Here is an 18286-nt window from a genome sequence, read left to right as displayed (position 1 = left end):
AACCTATGGAATGGGAGAAGATATTTGCAAATAACATATCTGATAAAGGGTTAGTACCCAAAATCTATAAAGAACTTCTTAAACTCAACACACAAAAAACAAATAATTCAGTTAAGAAATGGGCAGACGACATGAATAGACATTTTTCCAAAGAAGACATACAGATGACAGTCATGTTACAATATATAAACCTACATATACAACCTACTACCCAGCAATTGCACTACTTGGTATTTACCCAAAGAATGCAAGAATACTGATTCAAAGTGACACATGCACATTGATGTTCATAGCAGCATTATCAACAATAGCCAAACTATGCAGAGAGCCCAAATGTTCATTGATCAATGAATGAATGGATAAAGAAAATGTGGTACACACACACTTTCTCTCTCTCTCTCTCTCTCACACACACACACACACACACACACAATGGAATATCACTCAGCCATGAAAAATAATGAAATATTGCCATTTACAATGAAGTTGATGGAGCTAGAGTGCATTAGGCTGAGCAAAATAAGTCAGTCAGAGAAAGACAAATTCCATATGATTTAACTCACATGTGGAACTAAAGAAACAAAACAGATGAACATAGGGGAAGGGAAAAATTAATTGATTTTTAAATTTATTATTTATTATCTTCCCTCATTAAAATGGAAGATCCATGTGTGCATGTTATTTTATTAAACTGATACAAGTCAACCACTATTTGGACATATTGTATGTTTGATATTTATTCAATAGTCAGATGGTGTGGCTTTCAAGTATGAGAAAAAAGTCTGACTCATGTTATGGGTGGGTAACCTCACTATTATTTCTTTCACTCTTCTTCTGCTCATTGATGTCTTTTCTTTATTTCATTTTTATTTTTTCCCCAGCTTTATTGAGCAAGATTGACAAACATAATTGTAAGATACTTAAATTGCACAATGGGATGATTTGATATATGTATACACTGTGACTGGATTCTCCCCATCTAGTTAATTCACATGTACATCACCTCATATAGTTATCTTCTTTTGGAGTTGGTGAGAGCGTTTACATTCTACTCTCCTTGCAAATTTCAGTTAGACAGTACAGTGCTGTCAACCACAGTTAGCATGTTTTCCATTAGATCCTCAGACCTTATTCATCTTACAAGAGAATTCTGGTGCCCTTGATGCCTTTTCAATCCAAGCCTATTGAAGACTGACATCACACCTCATGGGAAGGATCACTTCCCAGGATTACTAATGTGCATGTTCTCTGTCTGCAAGTGCTTCTCATTTATGGTCTACATATGTTCCTGACAGTTTTTATTTCTGCTGCTCTACCTGTTATGGTACTAGGTACCTACTCTGCTATTACATGGGTTTTGAAAATAAGTTGTTTGTCCTTTCTTCCACTCTTCAAATGCCGGCCATGACTGCTCCTCTTCTCAAGCAACGTTTATCCTCTTCCCTTTCTCCCTCTGTTCCCTTCCTTTCCCTTTCTTTTCTTTCTCACGACATTAGTGCATGAGAAATGATATCGATTGCCCTTGATTTTTGAGGGAATATATCACATCTAAACTGAGTCCTCACAAGTAGCAAAAATCATTGGCTCTATTTTCATTCTTTTTTTTTTTTTAAGATTTTATTTATTTGACAGAGATCACAAGTAGGCAGAGAGGCAGGCAGAGACAGAGGAAGGGAAGCAGGCTCCCCGCTGAGCAGAGAGCCAGATGTGGGGCTTGATCCCAGGACCCTGAGATCATGACCTGAGCCGAAGGCAGAGGCTTTAACCCACTGAGCCACCCAGGCGCCCCTCTATTTCCATTCTTAATGTTACACCATCTTCCATCTTCTTTTTTTTTTTTTAATTTTTTATTTCTTTTCAGCGTAACAGTATTCATTGTTTTTTCACCACACCCAGTGCTCCATGCAATCCGTGCCCTCCCTAATACCCACCACCTGGTTCCTCCAACCTCCCATCCCCCCGCCCCTTCAAAACCCTCAGGTTGTTTTTCAGAGTCCATAGTCTCTCATGGTTCACCTCCCCTTCCAATTTCCCTCAACTCCCTTCTCCTCTCCATCTACCCTTGTCCTCCATGTTATTTGTTATGCTCCACAAATAAGTGAAACCATATGATACTTGACTCTCTCTGCTTGACTTATTTCACTCAGCATAATCTCTTCCTGTCCCATCCATGTTGCTACAAAAGTTGGGTGTTCATCCTTTCTGATGGAGGCATAATACTCCATAGTGTATATGGACCACATCTTCCTTATCCATTTGTCCGTTGAAGGGCATCTTGGTTCTTTCCACAGTTTGGAGACCATGGCCATTGCTGCTATAAACATTGGGGTACAGGTGGCCCTTCTTTTCACTACATCTGTATCTTTGGGGTCAATACCCAGTAGTGCAATTGCAGAGTCATAGGGAAGCTCTATTTTTAATTTGTTGAGGAATCTCCACACTGTTCTCCAAAGTGGCTGCACCAACTTGCATTCCCACCAACAGTGTAAGAGGGTTCCCCTTTCTCCAGATATGGACCCTCAACTCTATGGTCAAATAATCTTCGACAAAACAGGAAAAAATATCCAGCGGAAAAAAGACAGTCTTTTCCATAAATGGTGCTGGGAAAACTGGACAGCTATATATAGAAGAATGAAACTCGACCATTCTCTTACACCGTACACATCTTCCATCTTCTTATGAGAAAACTTTTTTTTTTTTTTTGCCGTTTTATGTACATTGGGTAGAACCCATGTTTTCTTAGGAAATGGTCTACAATTAGACTTCAATTCTCTCATTTAAAAAAAAAAACTTTATTTTTTTATTTGAAAGAGACAATGAGAGAGAGAGAGAGAGAGAACACAGAGAGAGAGAGGTAGAAGCAGACTCTCTGCTGAGCAGAGAGCCTGATGCTGGGCTTGATCCCAGGACCCTGAGATCATGACCTGAGTTGAAGACAGAAACCTAACTGATTGAGCCATGCAGGTGCCCCCAATTCTCTCATTTTTATTATGGGATTCTTCTTCACTGAAGCTGGCATCCTAAAAGTCACTTGCGTGGTGTGGCTGCTTGCATTAGTGCCTGCGGATTTGTGGGCTGGCTAAGTCTCAGAGGAACTGTTTAATACTTTAATATAGTTTTTATCTCAGTCTTTTGCTTTCCTCCACATCAGGGTCATCCCTATGACTTGGTATTTTCTTGTGGTTCTTGAAATGATAATAAATGTAGAATGCCAAATTTACTTATAAACTCTTAAGTTTGTTGAGTCAAATAATGGTTAATGAAGGAAGAGGAGTAGGCATATTCTGGAATATGAATTCCATAGCAGGAAAACCCATGCTATAAAGTTTATCTAACCTACCCATTTGACCAGGCCCCAAACAAGCTCATGTGATTGTTGTTGAAGAGCTTAGCTGTTCTCTTCCTTAGGAGGCTGATCATATCATTTGAGGAGGCTTTTATAAACCCCGACACTTGGGCTGACACATTGAATATACACGGAGCCTAAAATATTTTCATGGTAGTGACACTGAGACTTTTAATCACATCAAAGATTATATTTTTCCTTTTTTAAGATTTTACTGTTTTGCTCACTGATGTACCTGAAGCATCTGGAACACTGCTTTATAAAAGTACTGATGCATTAAATAAATGAATACAGGGGTACATATGGAGTCAAAATATAATCCACCATTTTCCTCTTAAATACTTATGCAATCCCCTTCCACTTCTGTTTCCTTCATTGCTGTGACAACAAGGGAACAAATGGGAAAATCTCCTGGGTCAACCTTCCAAGATTATTATTATTATTTTTAATCAGTATTTTGACATCTAACATTCAAATGGTCATTTAGCCCAAGAAATCTCTGGTATTATCATACTTTTCAGTTGTTGTATTGTGCTGTCTTTGAGTTCTTGAGCGGTTAGGCCTTGTAAGTGAGACTAATTAGGTTCCGTTGATCTTACATAGCAGAAACAAGAAATGTAAAACTGTAGAGAGTGAGAGAAGATATTCTATACCATACAAATGAATTCCTTACCATGACACCTAGCTGTCATGCTAGTAGAATAGAAAAAAAAAATGATGTAACAGAAAGAAATATCTAGAAATGGATGAATGGTTTGGGAATTTGTGCATGATACATTTAGCATTTCAAGTGTCAGTTTTCAGCTTTCTTGTATAGGAAATTCACACCAGGCAAGAATAATTGGAAAGATAATTATGATTAACCATATCAGATATAAAATATAACATTCACATTTTAGTAATTAGAAATGTGGCTGTGAATTCCTTATTTTAGTATAACTGTGGTGGCAGAAAAATAGTAAAGAATGTTGTCATATTTCAAGTAAATACTAAGAGAAGATGGAAGAATAAAAGACATATTCTTTTAGCTAGATCATCTATTCCCGCCTTCTGGTTGTTTACCACTGCCTGCTGGCCACTACTGTCTGGGGATCCTATTATCAATGTGGCCATCAGCTAGCTCTGTATTTCTGTAACATTGTTTCCTTCTGCCAGTCTGGTCTAGAGAGGACTGATACCTCCAATCATATTAGTGATGTTGGTGCCCTCATGTCTTTCCTAAAGACAGTAGAAACTGTAGCAGAAATGGACTTGTATCTCTAAAGCCCAGTGATCTGTGTGATGAGATCAAGTTTTGATCTCTTGGATAATTCGTGATATTGGAAAAAATGAATTCCAGGAGGTGTATAAGGGAAGAAGTCAAAGGCCAGCCAGGCAGTTGAGTCTAGTGAAGATATAAAACATTGTCCCAAGTCTGGCAGTTAGAATTCAATCTTGGCTTACTTCTGTCTCCCATCCAGGAACAAACTTCGGCCCATTCACATTTGATCTTCCTAGGATGATCTCCTAAAGAAACAGTGTAATTCCTTTCCATTACCACATGAACTTCACATGTACCCATCACCTTCAAGAAGTTAGATTAATCTGATTTTTCTTCCTGCAGCCACATTCTTAAAATTTTAAGTCCACTTACTCATTTAATCACTGTTTAAAAATATTTATTGAACATTTACTCTTTAAAACACTATTCCAGAAGCTGGAGGTATAGTGTGGAAAACCTAAACAAAATCCATACTAATTGTTGTAGAATGGTATGATGTTGATAAAAATTCAATGTTTGTTCTGAAGAAAAAACTGTGCAGGAGGGAAAGTGGATGAGGGTCAGGGTGGGGTTAGCTTTACTCTTTTACAAAGGATGACTGAAGATGGCCTCTCTGGTGAGTAGAAGTCTGAATGAAGTGAAGAAGAAAATTGTGCAGACACCTGGAGAGAAATACATTAGAAGCAAAAAAGAAGAGAGAGAAAGATTTTGAGTTAGAATCCTGCTTTCCTTGGACAAATAGGAAGTGAACTGGAGTGCCTGGGTGGCTCATTTGTTTCTGCATTTGCCTTCAGCTCAGATCATGATACCAAGGTCCTGGGACTGACCCCAGCAACAGACAACGGCTCCCTGCTCAGTGGGGAGTCTGCTTCTCCCTCTGCTCCTCTCCCTGTCGCTGCTCTTGCTCTCTTGCATGCTCTTTCTATCTCAAAAAATGAATAAAATCTTAAAAAATAGAAAGTGGACTGACTGAGTATCCTGATGAGAGGTAGGAGAATCCAGATTTTTCTATTCATCCCCTTCACTGAGTTCTTATGAGGTTTGAATGGGTTAATACTCTCTAAGAAGATTTATGAAGTTTGAGCCCAAACCCATTTTTTTCTACCCCTATATTTGAAATTTTTATACAGCCAATGTGGACTACTTCTGTCTCTCAAAAATGATGTCCAAATTTATAGCTCTTTTGTTGCATACACACCCCATCCCACCTTATTTTAATCTACCTATATTTACCTCCCTTTGAGAATAATCACATCTAAGAGACTCTTCAAACCCTCTAGCTACAGTGAGTCTACCATCCTGGAACTCACGGACTGATCATGGAGTCCCTTATGCTGCTGTGTACCCAGACTCACCTTCTGATTATAATACCTCTGAAGCAAGGCCATATTTATATTCTCAAACCTGTATAGTGTCAAAGGCTGGTGATATCATGCAGCAGTTGAAGACTTAAAATGGCCCAAAACTGGATTTCAGGGGTACCTGGGTGGTGCAGTTGATTGAGTGTCTGACTCTTGATTTTAGTTCAGGTCATGGTTTCAGGGTCTGAGATGGAGCCTCAGTGTTAGGCTTCACATTGTCCGTAGACTCTGCTTAGGATTCTCTCTCCCTCTCCCTCTCCCTCTGCCCCTGCCCCCACTCACACTCCTTCTCTTAAATAAATAAATAAATAAATACACTTAAAAACAACAAAAACAACAAAATAAGCCCCCAAAATATACCTGGATTTTGAAGCACGTGTGTGTGTGTGTGGGGGGTGGTCCCAAAGGGAGAGATGGGTTTATTTTGTGTAATTACAATGGATTCAAGTCACAGTATTTTTCTCTTGAAATAACTTCAATATTTTCTCTATAGGCCTGTTCTCCTGAGCTTTTTATTCCTTGAGGGAATTGGCTCCAATGTACACAACAATCCTTTAGAAAAACCTCTGCTGTGTGTTGGGTAGATTGAGTCAATTAATGCCTTTTTGGAGTGCCCAGGTTTCAAGATGGTATCACTTATTGTATATCTTCCTAGACACCTGGAAAAGCTGAGAAGAATGACCAGTCTATTTTTGTAGGGTAATTGGTTTTTATAACAAGGAATGCTACTTTCATAATTCACTATGACATAGATAGGCAGTGGGTCTAAGACATGTTTCTTTGATAGGTGCATTAAGTTATTTCCTAAACTGCCTTTAGGAGTTTAGATAACAAAAAATGCGTTCAGGCGCCTGGAAAGCATCATCTCTAAGATTACCATGAAGAATAACTTGGTACAAGTCAAACGTTGAGTCTGTGTCTTTTGGTTTAACTGACCTAACTTGAATGTACATGTTTATTGAACTTTGTTTTTGGCATAAGGATAGCGAAATGTATTGAAGGATTTATGGCTCATAGGATGTTAGTATTAAGAGGTTTGGCTCTCTGGTTCTTAATTTCTTCCTTTTCCCTTCATTGAGTTTTGTAAGTAGAAAGAAAACCTCTGAATGCACTGACCTGAATTCCATGCTGCTCATGCCAAAAGTCACATGCATACCTAGGATCATGATTTTTCTATCTTAGGATTTTTGGATTAGGTAAATTTTTGGATTGGGAAAATAAATTAATATGCATTTTGACAGTCATGAACTATTATTTTCATATACATATTCCTTGAGTAAAAAGAAAATACAAATATCAAAGAGCTGTAATGAGTTTGTATGCTTAGAAAATACTAAATTCTTGAATATCTTACAACTAAGGTACTTTTTTTTGGGGGGGGGGCTAATCTTGGATTCCACCCCTCCAGACCTTTCCTTCCAAGCTCCTTTGGCTATGGGACCATAGGATGTCAGTAGATTTTTTTTTTAAAGATTTTATTTACTTATTTGACAGAGAGAGAGAGAGATCTCAAGTAGGCAGAGAGGCAGGCAGAGAGAGAGGGGGAAGCAGGCTCCCTGCTGAGCAGAGAGCCTGATGCAGGGCTTGATCCCAGGACCCTGGGATCATGACCTGAGCTGAAGGCAGAGGCTTTAACCCACTGAGCCACCCAGGTGCCCCGGATGTCAGTAGAGTTTAACTTCATGACTTTATTGTTAAGCAAAAACCTTTCCAGGCTTTCTTACCAGGGGAGAGTGGTTTTAGATTTCTGTCATGCTTCTCCTATTGCACAACCCAATGGTATTTTTGTGTAATTGTGCTGTTGGAATCATTATGATTATTTCAAAATCCAAAACATGTTCCTCCCTTCCTCAATTTCCCATTTTTGGAATCCTAACCTCATTTCTCCTTCCTCTCACTTCTCATTCATTCATTCATTCATTCATTCCTCCTTCCCCTCCTTCCTTCCTCCAACTCCCTCTCCCTCTCCTCCCAATTCTCCTCCCCCTCCTCCTCTTCCTCCTCCTTCTTCTTCCTCTGCATCTTCTTCCTCCTCCTCCTCCCCCTTCTCCTCTTCTTCTTTGTTAAAGAGTTTTATTTTGAAATACAGATTCACAAGAAGTTGCAGAGATATACAGAGAGTCTCATATCCCTTCCCTCAGGGTTCCCCAACAGTATGTCTTACCAAATACAACACAACATCAAATCTGGACAATTGGTAATGATGTGATGTGTGTGTTTTGTTCTATAACATTAACTTCATGTGCAGATAGCTTTGTTTAACCCATGCGACAATCAGGCTGCAGAACTCTTCCATCTCTACATGGATGTGCCCATGTTATGCTTTTAGTTACACCGTCACTCTCCCTCCCTTTCCTAATCCTAGGCAACCAATAACTTGTTCTCCATCTATGTCATTTCACCATTTTGAGAATGTTATATAAAGGTCATAATGATAGAATCCTGAATTTTTGAGATTGGCTCTTTTTAATTCAATGTAATGACCTGGAGACCCTTTCAAACTGTGTGTGTATCATATTTCTTTCCCCTCCTTCTTACTGAAGAGTATTCCATTGTATGATGTACCAAGATTGTTGAGCCATTTACATATTGTAGGGTATTTTGGTTGTTTCATATGTCTGGCCATTGTGATTGAAGCTTCTGTGAACAAAATTAGACAGGTTTTTATGTGGAGAAAGTTTTCATTTCTCTGGGATAAATGCCCACGTGTATCCTTTTCATCCTTAAATTATTGCTTTTCTTTCCCAGCTCCTATTAATACTTAATTAGTTATAACACTTACTGATATTTAAGAACTAGTATCTTTTTGATAAACTAAAAAATTTGATGGAGTTTGATGAGGTTAGTGGTTATATAAACTAATGACAGGAGGATCATAGATGTTTGGGATAAGGTGTCACCGAGGAGGTTCAGCAGAAGATTTTGAACCCTGGTCAAAGCCATCTTCCCTTGTTTGAGCTTGCTCTTTAGACATCACAGGTCTATCTTTTAGATAACATGACTAAATACTTATCTAAAATATAAAGGAATTGGTGGAGAGGTTACATTCCAAACACCCTTCACCTAGAGTGAGAGAAGGTGTTTGGCCTAACTTTATCAAATTCACACAGTACTTTTTTTTCTATAAAATATTTCTTTAAGTATACTTTGTACAATGTAGGGACTTTTAGAAATGTAACCTGGCACAGTTGGAAGACATGTCTCAGATAATCTCCAATGTTCTCTTCTGGGTTGAAATTCTATGATTCTCTTAAAAATTTCTGTTTCTGTGGAAAAAATTAAAGAGTGCTGTGAGGTTTGGTGACTTACTCTGTATTGCACAAATAGTTTGCAACTAGATTGCATGACCATCAGATGTAGACTTCAAGAGAGTTGGGTGCCAGTTTATCACTTTTAAATGAGAAAAAATAGAAGTTAAATTAATTTTAAATTTAATTACAAATTGATTGCAAAGAAAAATCTTTCTCTTTCTCATTCCAGATTAAATCAAAGAATGGATTATGGAAATCAGACTTTGGTGACTGAATTTTTTTTTGTGGGCTTAACAAATCACTTCCAGCATCAGGTTGTCCTCTTTTTGGTATTTCTCTTGGTTTATCTTGTCACTCTTCTGGGAAACATGGGGATGATCACTCTCATTTGGATGGATCCCCGACTCCACACTCCCATGTACTTTTTTCTCAGCCACTTGTCTTTTGTGGATATATGCTGCTCTTCAGTTATTGGTCCTAAGATGTTAACTGATATCTTTGTGGAGAAAAAAGTAATTTCTTTCTTGGGTTGTGCTGCTCAGATCTGGTTTTTTGGTCGGTTTGTAGTGACTGAATGTTTCCTCCTGGCCTCCATGGCATATGACCGGTATATGGCCATCTGTAAGCCCTTGCTGTATGCTCTCATTATGTCCCAGCGTGTCTGTGTGCAGCTGGTGGTATGGCCTTATGCTATGGGTCTTATGAGCACTATGACCCACACGACTTTTACCTTTCACTTACCTTACTGTGGTCCAAATATCATCAATCACTTCTTCTGTGACCTTCTTCCTGTTCTGTCCCTGGCATGTGCAGACACCCAGGTCAATCAGTTTGTACTTTTCATCTTGGCTGGAGCTCTAGGAGTGGTCAGTGGTGTGATCATCCTGGTTTCCTACATTTACATCGTCATTGCTATCCTGAGGATCCGCTCTGCTGAGGGGAGGTGCAAAGCCTTCTCCACCTGCTCTTCACACATGACAGCTGTCTCCATCCTGTATGGGACACTCTTCTTCATCTACGTACGCCCTAGTTCTAGTTTCTCCCTGGACATCAATAAAGTGGTTTCTGTGTTCTACACAGCTGTGATTCCCATGTTGAACCCACTTATCTACAGCCTGAGAAACAGGGAGGTTAAGGATTCATTCAAAAGGAGGTTTGAGAAGAAGCAGTTTCTTATGAGTAAGTAAACTAGATTCCGTTTGTACTACAGATTGAGAGGTGATATTTACACAAGACGCAAGAGCATGGACTGATGGGAGTGCGACTTTTGTGTTGAGCTTCACTCTTTATTATTGTGTGTCATTGAAGTCCTATAACATCTTTAGGTTACAATTTTCTCATTGGATTTTCTCATTTCTCGATTAACAGGATTGAGATTTAGAGCTTTAAAATGTAGTAGGTGGCTTAGAGAATCCCAAAGATTTAGAATAGTCTTAAGATTTTGTAATGGGAAATGAGAAGCTTTGTTATATATGAGAAAAGTGAAAAATCTTAACCAATGAGCTAAACAGTACCTCTGTTTTGCTTTACAAGATGTTGAGATCTTGCAATCCCTTGCAAGTTTACCTTTTATTCTTTTTTTTCTTTTTTATGTTTTACTTCTTTTTTATGTTTTATTTATTTACCTGACAGTGAGAGAAGGAACACAAGCATGGGGAGTGGGAGAGGGAGAAGCAGGTTTCCCGCTGAGCAGGGAACCCGATGAGGGGCTCAATCCCAGGACTCAGGGATCATGACCTGAGCTGAAGGCAGATCCCTAATGACTGAGCCTCCCAAGTGTCCCCCTTTTATTTATTTTTTTAATAAAAATATTATAAGGGGTATTTTTTTGGTCGTATGTAACAATTGCACTCTCTAATAACACCTGCACTTTTCTAGTTGACATTTGACAAGAGTCTGTTCTGCTGTTCTGCTACTCAAGTAACTACTTGTTGAGATTTTGCCACTGTAATCATGTGATTCATGCATATAAAATGCAGAATGCATTGCAATTCTTTTTTCCCACATTCATATAACTTCTATTACTTTAGCATATTGTTATTTATGTACTTAAAATGTGTTATATATTTTTAAATGTATTTTAAATATGAAGTAGTTATTACTACTGTTGGTTATTGATTTTTATGTCATCAGCAGGGAATTAATTTCCACTTTATAGACGACAAACCTGATGGTTGAGAATACTCAGTGAATTGCCCATGACCTCATAATGTGTTCCTGCATTTTTTCTCCAGATGCAATAATCTCTCAATTATCCATTTAAAAAAAAATACAGCAAACAAATGCAGGAATGAGGGGATGAAACATTTGTCTTGTACAAATTGAAGATTCACACAGAATTTCTCTGCCTTCTCTTGAAGGTCTTCTTTAAATGGCATTTTAATCTATTCATGTTGAAGAATGTAAATAATAGCTTCTAAGGCCTAGAATTTTTTTTCCATGTTTATTCCTCATGCTTTATGCAATGATGGTCTCTGTGTTCACTGTTGACTCAGGACAAAATCCAGGAAGATGCCCTTTAATTAAGATGAATGGGAGTCCACGAATGATACAACAATTAATTAACAAATTGGTACATATGCTTCTTGTGTGCCTGCCACTTTATCGGGTGCTGTTCATAAGCAAAAAAGTCCTCATGGAAGTTATAGGCTAGTGAACAAATAAAGACTAAAAATCAAGTACATAGACATGGTGATTTCTATGATAAAACCAATCCAGGAGCCAAGATAGAGTATTTATCTATTCATCTTTAGAAAAGGTGATAGAGAAAACCCTCTGCAAAGGTTAGGGTCTGGGAAAGAGGTAAACATTCTGTTTTAGGTTGTTTTCCACAGAGTATGGATGCTATGATTTGGCTCATTAAAGGAAAAGAACCTTGTTCAAATAAGTATTTGAATTTTCCAAAGTAGAAAGCAAAGATTTAACGCTGATTTGTTCTGATTCTCAAGATATTTTTCTTCATTCCAGTATGTTATGCAGGTTTTGGGAATGGGCAAGTTTGAAAGAAGGAGGACATTACCTAATGCTTAATTGGGAGAAGGGATTTATTATGAGCCATACGAGCGCTGACAAAAAAGATAACTTTGGAGAACAGATGAAAATACTTGTTATTTTTCACCAGGTGACTCCTTGCTGCGTAAATCTGTAAGATCTTCCAGGCACTTTATGATGGATGAACTGTGGTCTCTTTCATACTCACTCCAGGCCTCCCTGTGCCATGAAAACAGGACGATGCAAAGAGCTGAGCTGATTGTCTTGGTAGCCTTGAGCAAAGCAGTCTGAAAGCGTTTTAGGGGATGGAGCAGCAGACTGCTTAGGCCACACTCCCCTTCAGTGGGAAATCCTCTGTGGGATTTCTTCAGCTATTCTTGGGGTTTTAAGCGGCCTTTCCATTTCCTGTTTCCTCATCCTGAGGCAGTGCTGCAGGCCAGCCTTTACCAAGTCTGAGTCTCTGCTCAAGTATGATGCCATCTGAGAGGTCCTCTGGACCTCTTTACCTAAAATAATTCTCTGGTCGTATTATATTCCAACAATTTCCCTTTTCTCTTTATTACTTTTTGAAGTAGTTATAAATACTCAAATATGACCTATTTATGTGTTTCATTATTTTTTTGTCCTTCCCTGTAGAAGGGGGATTCATGTTAGAAGGATGCTTATGTTCACTGCTTTGTCCATGATGTTACAGCCTGGCACATAGTAGGTGCTCATTGTATATTTATAGATTGAACAATACATTTATGATTAAGATGCCATTCCTTATTTCATGATGTTATAGATCAGCAGACATATATTCAAGTGTCTGTTCTGGCTGTGTTTCCTTGGAAGAAGGGTTTGTCTGCAAGACGAAAAATGTTTCATAATTGGAAATATGCATACAGATACATATGGGTGACTTAACATGAAATTTGGCATGCAATAGTAAAAAGAATGCTAACTTTTTAGAACATGTTTTTTAAAATCATGCTTTTATTCCGTTTTTCATTGTATGGCTATTGTAGTGATTTGATTTCAGCGTGATATTTTGGCGAAACATTATATTTTGCAACATTTTCCTATAATACACAGTTGTTTCTCACAGACATCCATGTACTTCATTTATGTCTACAACAGTAAATACCTGTTTTCCTTATGGAGATTTTTCTCTTACCTGTGGACAAGAATCTTGATAAGATTGTAATGGAGCTGCAGACTTCCCACAGAAAGTTATAAGCATATGACCTAAACTTGAACTATTTTCCCTGGAGTTTGAGTTGTAAGGAGGATGACACAATGATTGGAGCTCATTTATTCCAGCCAAGATCCCCCATTAGATGCAGTCTCTGCTATAGGGCACCTAGAACTGTCCTGAGTCTTGTCCAGTTATCCTCTGAGCTAACTAATATTCTCCTGGTGAATTTCCTGTGTCTGTTGCTTGCAATTGATAAATAGTTTAAATTTTCTTTGCCCACAAAGTATTCAATATTTATTGTCCTTTTCCGAAATAATCCCTCCAATCAAATCTAAGCTTAGCATTGATTAATTAGGAGGTATCAGGAGAGGGGGGTAGATTAAATTGGGATTGTTATTTCTATTTGAACATGAGTTGACGATTTCAGTCATGCTTAAATGATCCTGTTTTGTTAATCAGCACAATTCCACTGGTGGAATAATCCTGTTAATAATTATCCATGATTGAACTTCCACAGTGTCTGAGGAAACATATTGTGTGCTTTCCAGAATTGTCATCTCTGATCTTTTTATTATCATAGGTATACATGCAAGTAAAATACTGCTTTTTCTATCATAAGGATGAACAGGCTCATGTAGTCATTTTCCACTGATGCATAAGAAATTGCCACATATCTGGAAACTTATAACCACCTAAATTTACTGCCTCACAGTTTCCCTGAGTCTCAAGTCCAGGTCCATCATGGCCTGATTCTCTGCTCAGACTCTTGCAAGGCTGATATGAACCTGTTGTCAGGGCTCAGCTCCCTCCTAGAGGCTCCAGGGAAGGCTCATTCCAAGCTTGCTGGTGTGTTTGAGAAAACTCAGTTCCTTATGGTTGTAGGACTGTGGTGCCTGTTCCCCAGTGGCGGTCAGCTGGAACCTCTCTCAGCATCTTAGGGTTGCTCACTTGCCTTCTGTTGTGGCCCCTTCAGCTTCGGACCAGCAGTGACTTATCTAGCTCTCCATATATTTCCAACCTGTCTGACTCTTCTTCTCTGAGCTGGAGAAATCTTGGGACCCACTGGTTCATCCAGAGTCATGTCTTGCAGAAGTTTAACTGTGTCATATAATACAACATAATCATATGAGTGGTATTTCATCATATTCAGAGAGTCCTGGGATTAGGGCAAAGATTAGGGATCTTTACAGGAACATTATAGGAATTCTGCCACCCACACTGATGCTCACAGAATAAACGTTTACCCTAAAGAAGGAATAGTAGTCTGTGAGGGGGAAGAATTGACTTTGAGTTTGTCCTTCTTACTTCAGGATGTGTGTGTGTGTGTGTGTGTGTGTGTGTGTGTGTGTGCGTGTGTGTTTTCTTTCTTGGGCCTGCCTTTTTGTTATTTTTTCTGTTTGTTTCACATTAAAACATTTTTTTAAAGTACTCATTTGTACAGAATATTTATCCTTTTTTAAAAAAAGACTTCATTTATTTGTTTGAGAGAGAGAGAGAGAGAAAGGGAGAGAGTACAATCAGTGGGAACAGCAGAGGGAGAGGGAGAAGCAGGCTTCCTGCTAACCAGGGATCTGGACTTGGAGCTTGATCCCAGGATCCTGGGATCATGACCTGAGCCAAAGGCAGATGCTTAAAGCCACCCAGGTGTCCCAGAATATTTATCCTTTAACAGTATTTATCCTTTAAGAATAATGTTGCTTCATACATTTGCTGAGGATCTGCTATGACATAGACACTGTGCCAAGTGTTCAATAAATATCTCATTGAATATTTTAATTCCATTTGTGGTTGCTTTCTTAGATCTACATTAGAGCTGGAGAAACAAGGCCTGAGAGGTTGAGCCACATGCCTTAGGTAAGGAATCTTATGAACAGAAGAGGTGGTGCTTGGTCCCACCGTGAGTCCTCCAAAGCCTGGGTCTTTTCATATAGCCATGGTAAGATTATTCATTAGGATGGGATTTATTGTGGTTTTCTCCTTCAGAATTTTCCATAACCATTTATTCTTCCAGACAAAGATGAAGACAAGGTGATTAAAGAGTTATATTATTCTGATAAGATTTTGTAAAACTATACAGTCAAAAAAGTTGCCATTGAAAGGTATCAACAATAATCACTTCTTTGGAATCATGCAGTGTACTTGCAATGACAGCTTTTGCAAATAGGTTCTGATAAACACTTTCAGAAAATTTTAGTGTATTTTTGTTTGGAAATACAGATACACTGTGAGTGGCTTGGTTGACAACTGGTTTCTTCCTATATGAGTACCATTCTTATGTACGTGATGACTCCAAACATAGAGGTGTACACCTGTAAGAACTTTAATAATGCCTGTTGAATCTTAAAATATGATAGTTGCCCTAGCACAGTTTTGTAAGCAAAGGAAAGAAAGGAAAAACAAAGAGTGATATGACATGTTGGCATTTCTAAGTACCGTGTGGAAAATAAGTCGATATTACCACATTACACAACATACACTGAGATGAACTCCTGCTTATTGGGAGATCAGGATGCGAAAGGCAAAGAAATAAAACAAAAGACAATTACAGAGAATATCTTTATGAGCTTGTGAGAGGACACTGTGGCAAGGAGATTTTCTTTGTTTGACTAACTACAGAAAATCATAAGCATGGGGCACCTGGGTGGCTCAGTCAGTTAAGCATCTGACTCTTGGTTTTGGTTCAGGTCATGAACTCAGGGTTGTGAGATCGAGCCCAGTGATAGGCTTGCCCCTGGCCTTGGAGCCTATGTAGGATCATCTCTCTCCCTCCCACTCTGTCCCTTTCCTAACTAATCTGCTTTCTCTTTTAAAGACAAAAAACTAAAAGCAACCCTAAACATGAAGGAGAATAATATTCTCCTGACTCCATTAAAAACCAGGAACTTGGGTCCATCAAAAGGCACTATTCAGACCATAAGTATTCAAGCCATTAGATGTGAAATGTACAAACCTGACTTATCTCTGAAGTATATGAATGCCTATTAAGAATAATAAAGAAAGAGACAGCCCAGTGATTGAGAAAGGTCAATACACTTGGGCACTGCAGTGTTTGAACCTCACTAGAATTCAGGAAAATGACAATTAGATGTGCAATGAGATACCACTATGCACTCAACAAAATGGATAAATTACAAAATTGGCTCCCATACATCATATGGAAGTGTGGTGCTACCACTTTGGAAAACTTGCATTATCACTCAGTTTGAACAACCATCTGCTTGTTGACCGACACTGCCTCAGTGCTCCTCTCTGAGCTTGGCTAACCTTGAGATAGGTCTCTTCCTGACAGTAGGCCCATGACCTCTTTGTGTCTTAGTGCATGTAGTTCAGAAAACTTACAACTGTAGAGTCTTTCTTTGTTCCTTTGAGATGTGAATCTTCTTCCAGTCTCTCACAATTTCAACCCAGACAGATCCTTCTTAAGGACCCAGGAGACATCTCTTGATCTCTCTACCTCTGTCGGAAGGTAGGAGACAAACAATGAAAAACGCAAGTAGAAAATATAGATGGTCCAGTCACATTGACCAACCCATCACCTACAGTCCTCCAACACTTTGTTCCTATCCTACCTCATCTCAACATTTAAAACAGTTCTTTTTTTTTTTTTTTTTTTTTTTTTTTTTATGACAAGGTGAGTTCAGCTTCTCTCTCTTATTGCACTAATCATGAACAAAGTCCTCCTCGATTGTATGAGTTACACCTGATGTAATTTTTCTTTGACGGTAGTTTCACTCCCCAATATATTCCTATGAGAAATGCATGCTCAAGAACATTAAATGATATGCACAAAAATGTCCGTTGGAGAAAACTGTATAAAGGTTACAAACTGGAAAGAACTCAAATGCTCCACAACAAAAGAATGGATAAATCATTCATGGAATATCCATATCATGAAATGCTAACAGCAATAAGAGTATATTTTTCAGCAAAAGATGAATTTCACCAAGAAAGTGTGGATGGTGAAAATGCTTTATTTTCTTTTATGTTATTGTTACTTCCAATTTTATTGAAGTATAGTTGAAAAATATTAATTGTATATATTTAAGATATACAATGTGGTGAGTTAATAAATGTATACATTGCGAAATATTTACCACAATCAAGGCAATGAACACATCACTTCACGTAGTTACCTTTTTTTGTGTTTGTTTTTTTGTTCTATGTTGAGAATACTTAAGATCTAATATCTTAGTAAATTTCAGGTATACAATACTAGTTATTAATTATAGTCACCATGCTGTACAGTAGATTTCCAGGACTTATTGATCTTGTACACTTTGACCAACATCTCCCCATTTCACCCACCCTGACCCCTGACAACCACAGACTTAATCACTGCTGTCAGTCCCACTTTTTTAGATTCTATATCTAAGTGACATCATACAATATTTGTCTTTCTCTGGTTGGCTTATTTCATTAAATGTAACGCCTTCCTTTTTCATCCATATCATTGCCAATGGCTGAACTGAACTTCTTTGTTTTTCATGGCAGGATGCTTCTTTCCTATGTTTTCTTCTAGGAATTTCAAAGGGAGGGGGCAGTACCAAAGGGAGAGAGAGTTTTATTTTGTGTAATTACCCTTGACTCAAAGTCCCAAAATTATTTTCTCAAAAGATGTTATCTTTTCTCTAGGTCTGATCTCCTGAGTTTTGACTCCTTGAGGGAGTTAGCTCCAATGAACTGAATAACCCTTTAGAAAAACCTCTCTTGTGTGTTGTGCAGATTAAGTCTTTTTAAAAGTGCCATCGGAATGCCCAGGTTTCAAGATGGTATCACTATATTGTGTATCTTCCTAGACAAATGGAGAAGCTGAGAAGAATGAACGGTCTCCATTTGTAGGGTAATTCATTTTTATATCAGGGAATGCAACTTTCATAATTCATCATGACATAGACAGGC

General features: G+C 38.3%; 1 protein-coding gene across 1 annotated transcript; it reads left to right on the top strand.

Moving 5' to 3' along the window:
• Window positions 1-9461: 9461 nt before the first annotated feature.
• On the top strand, window positions 9462-10406 carry LOC308350708 (olfactory receptor 5G25-like; the record flags this gene model as incomplete). Its single annotated transcript, XM_080816217.1, has 1 exon — window positions 9462-10406. One exon carries the CDS (start codon window positions 9462-9464, stop codon window positions 10404-10406), a length of 945 nt encoding a protein of 314 aa, XP_080672343.1.
• Between the last annotated feature and the right edge of the window lie 7880 nt (window positions 10407-18286).

Source organism: Martes martes (assembly GCF_963455335.1).
Source record: "Martes martes genome assembly, chromosome: 10".
In the NCBI taxonomy this organism is placed as follows: Eukaryota; Metazoa; Chordata; class Mammalia; order Carnivora; family Mustelidae; genus Martes; species Martes martes.
This window is presented reverse-complemented; position numbering and strand designations above follow the sequence as displayed.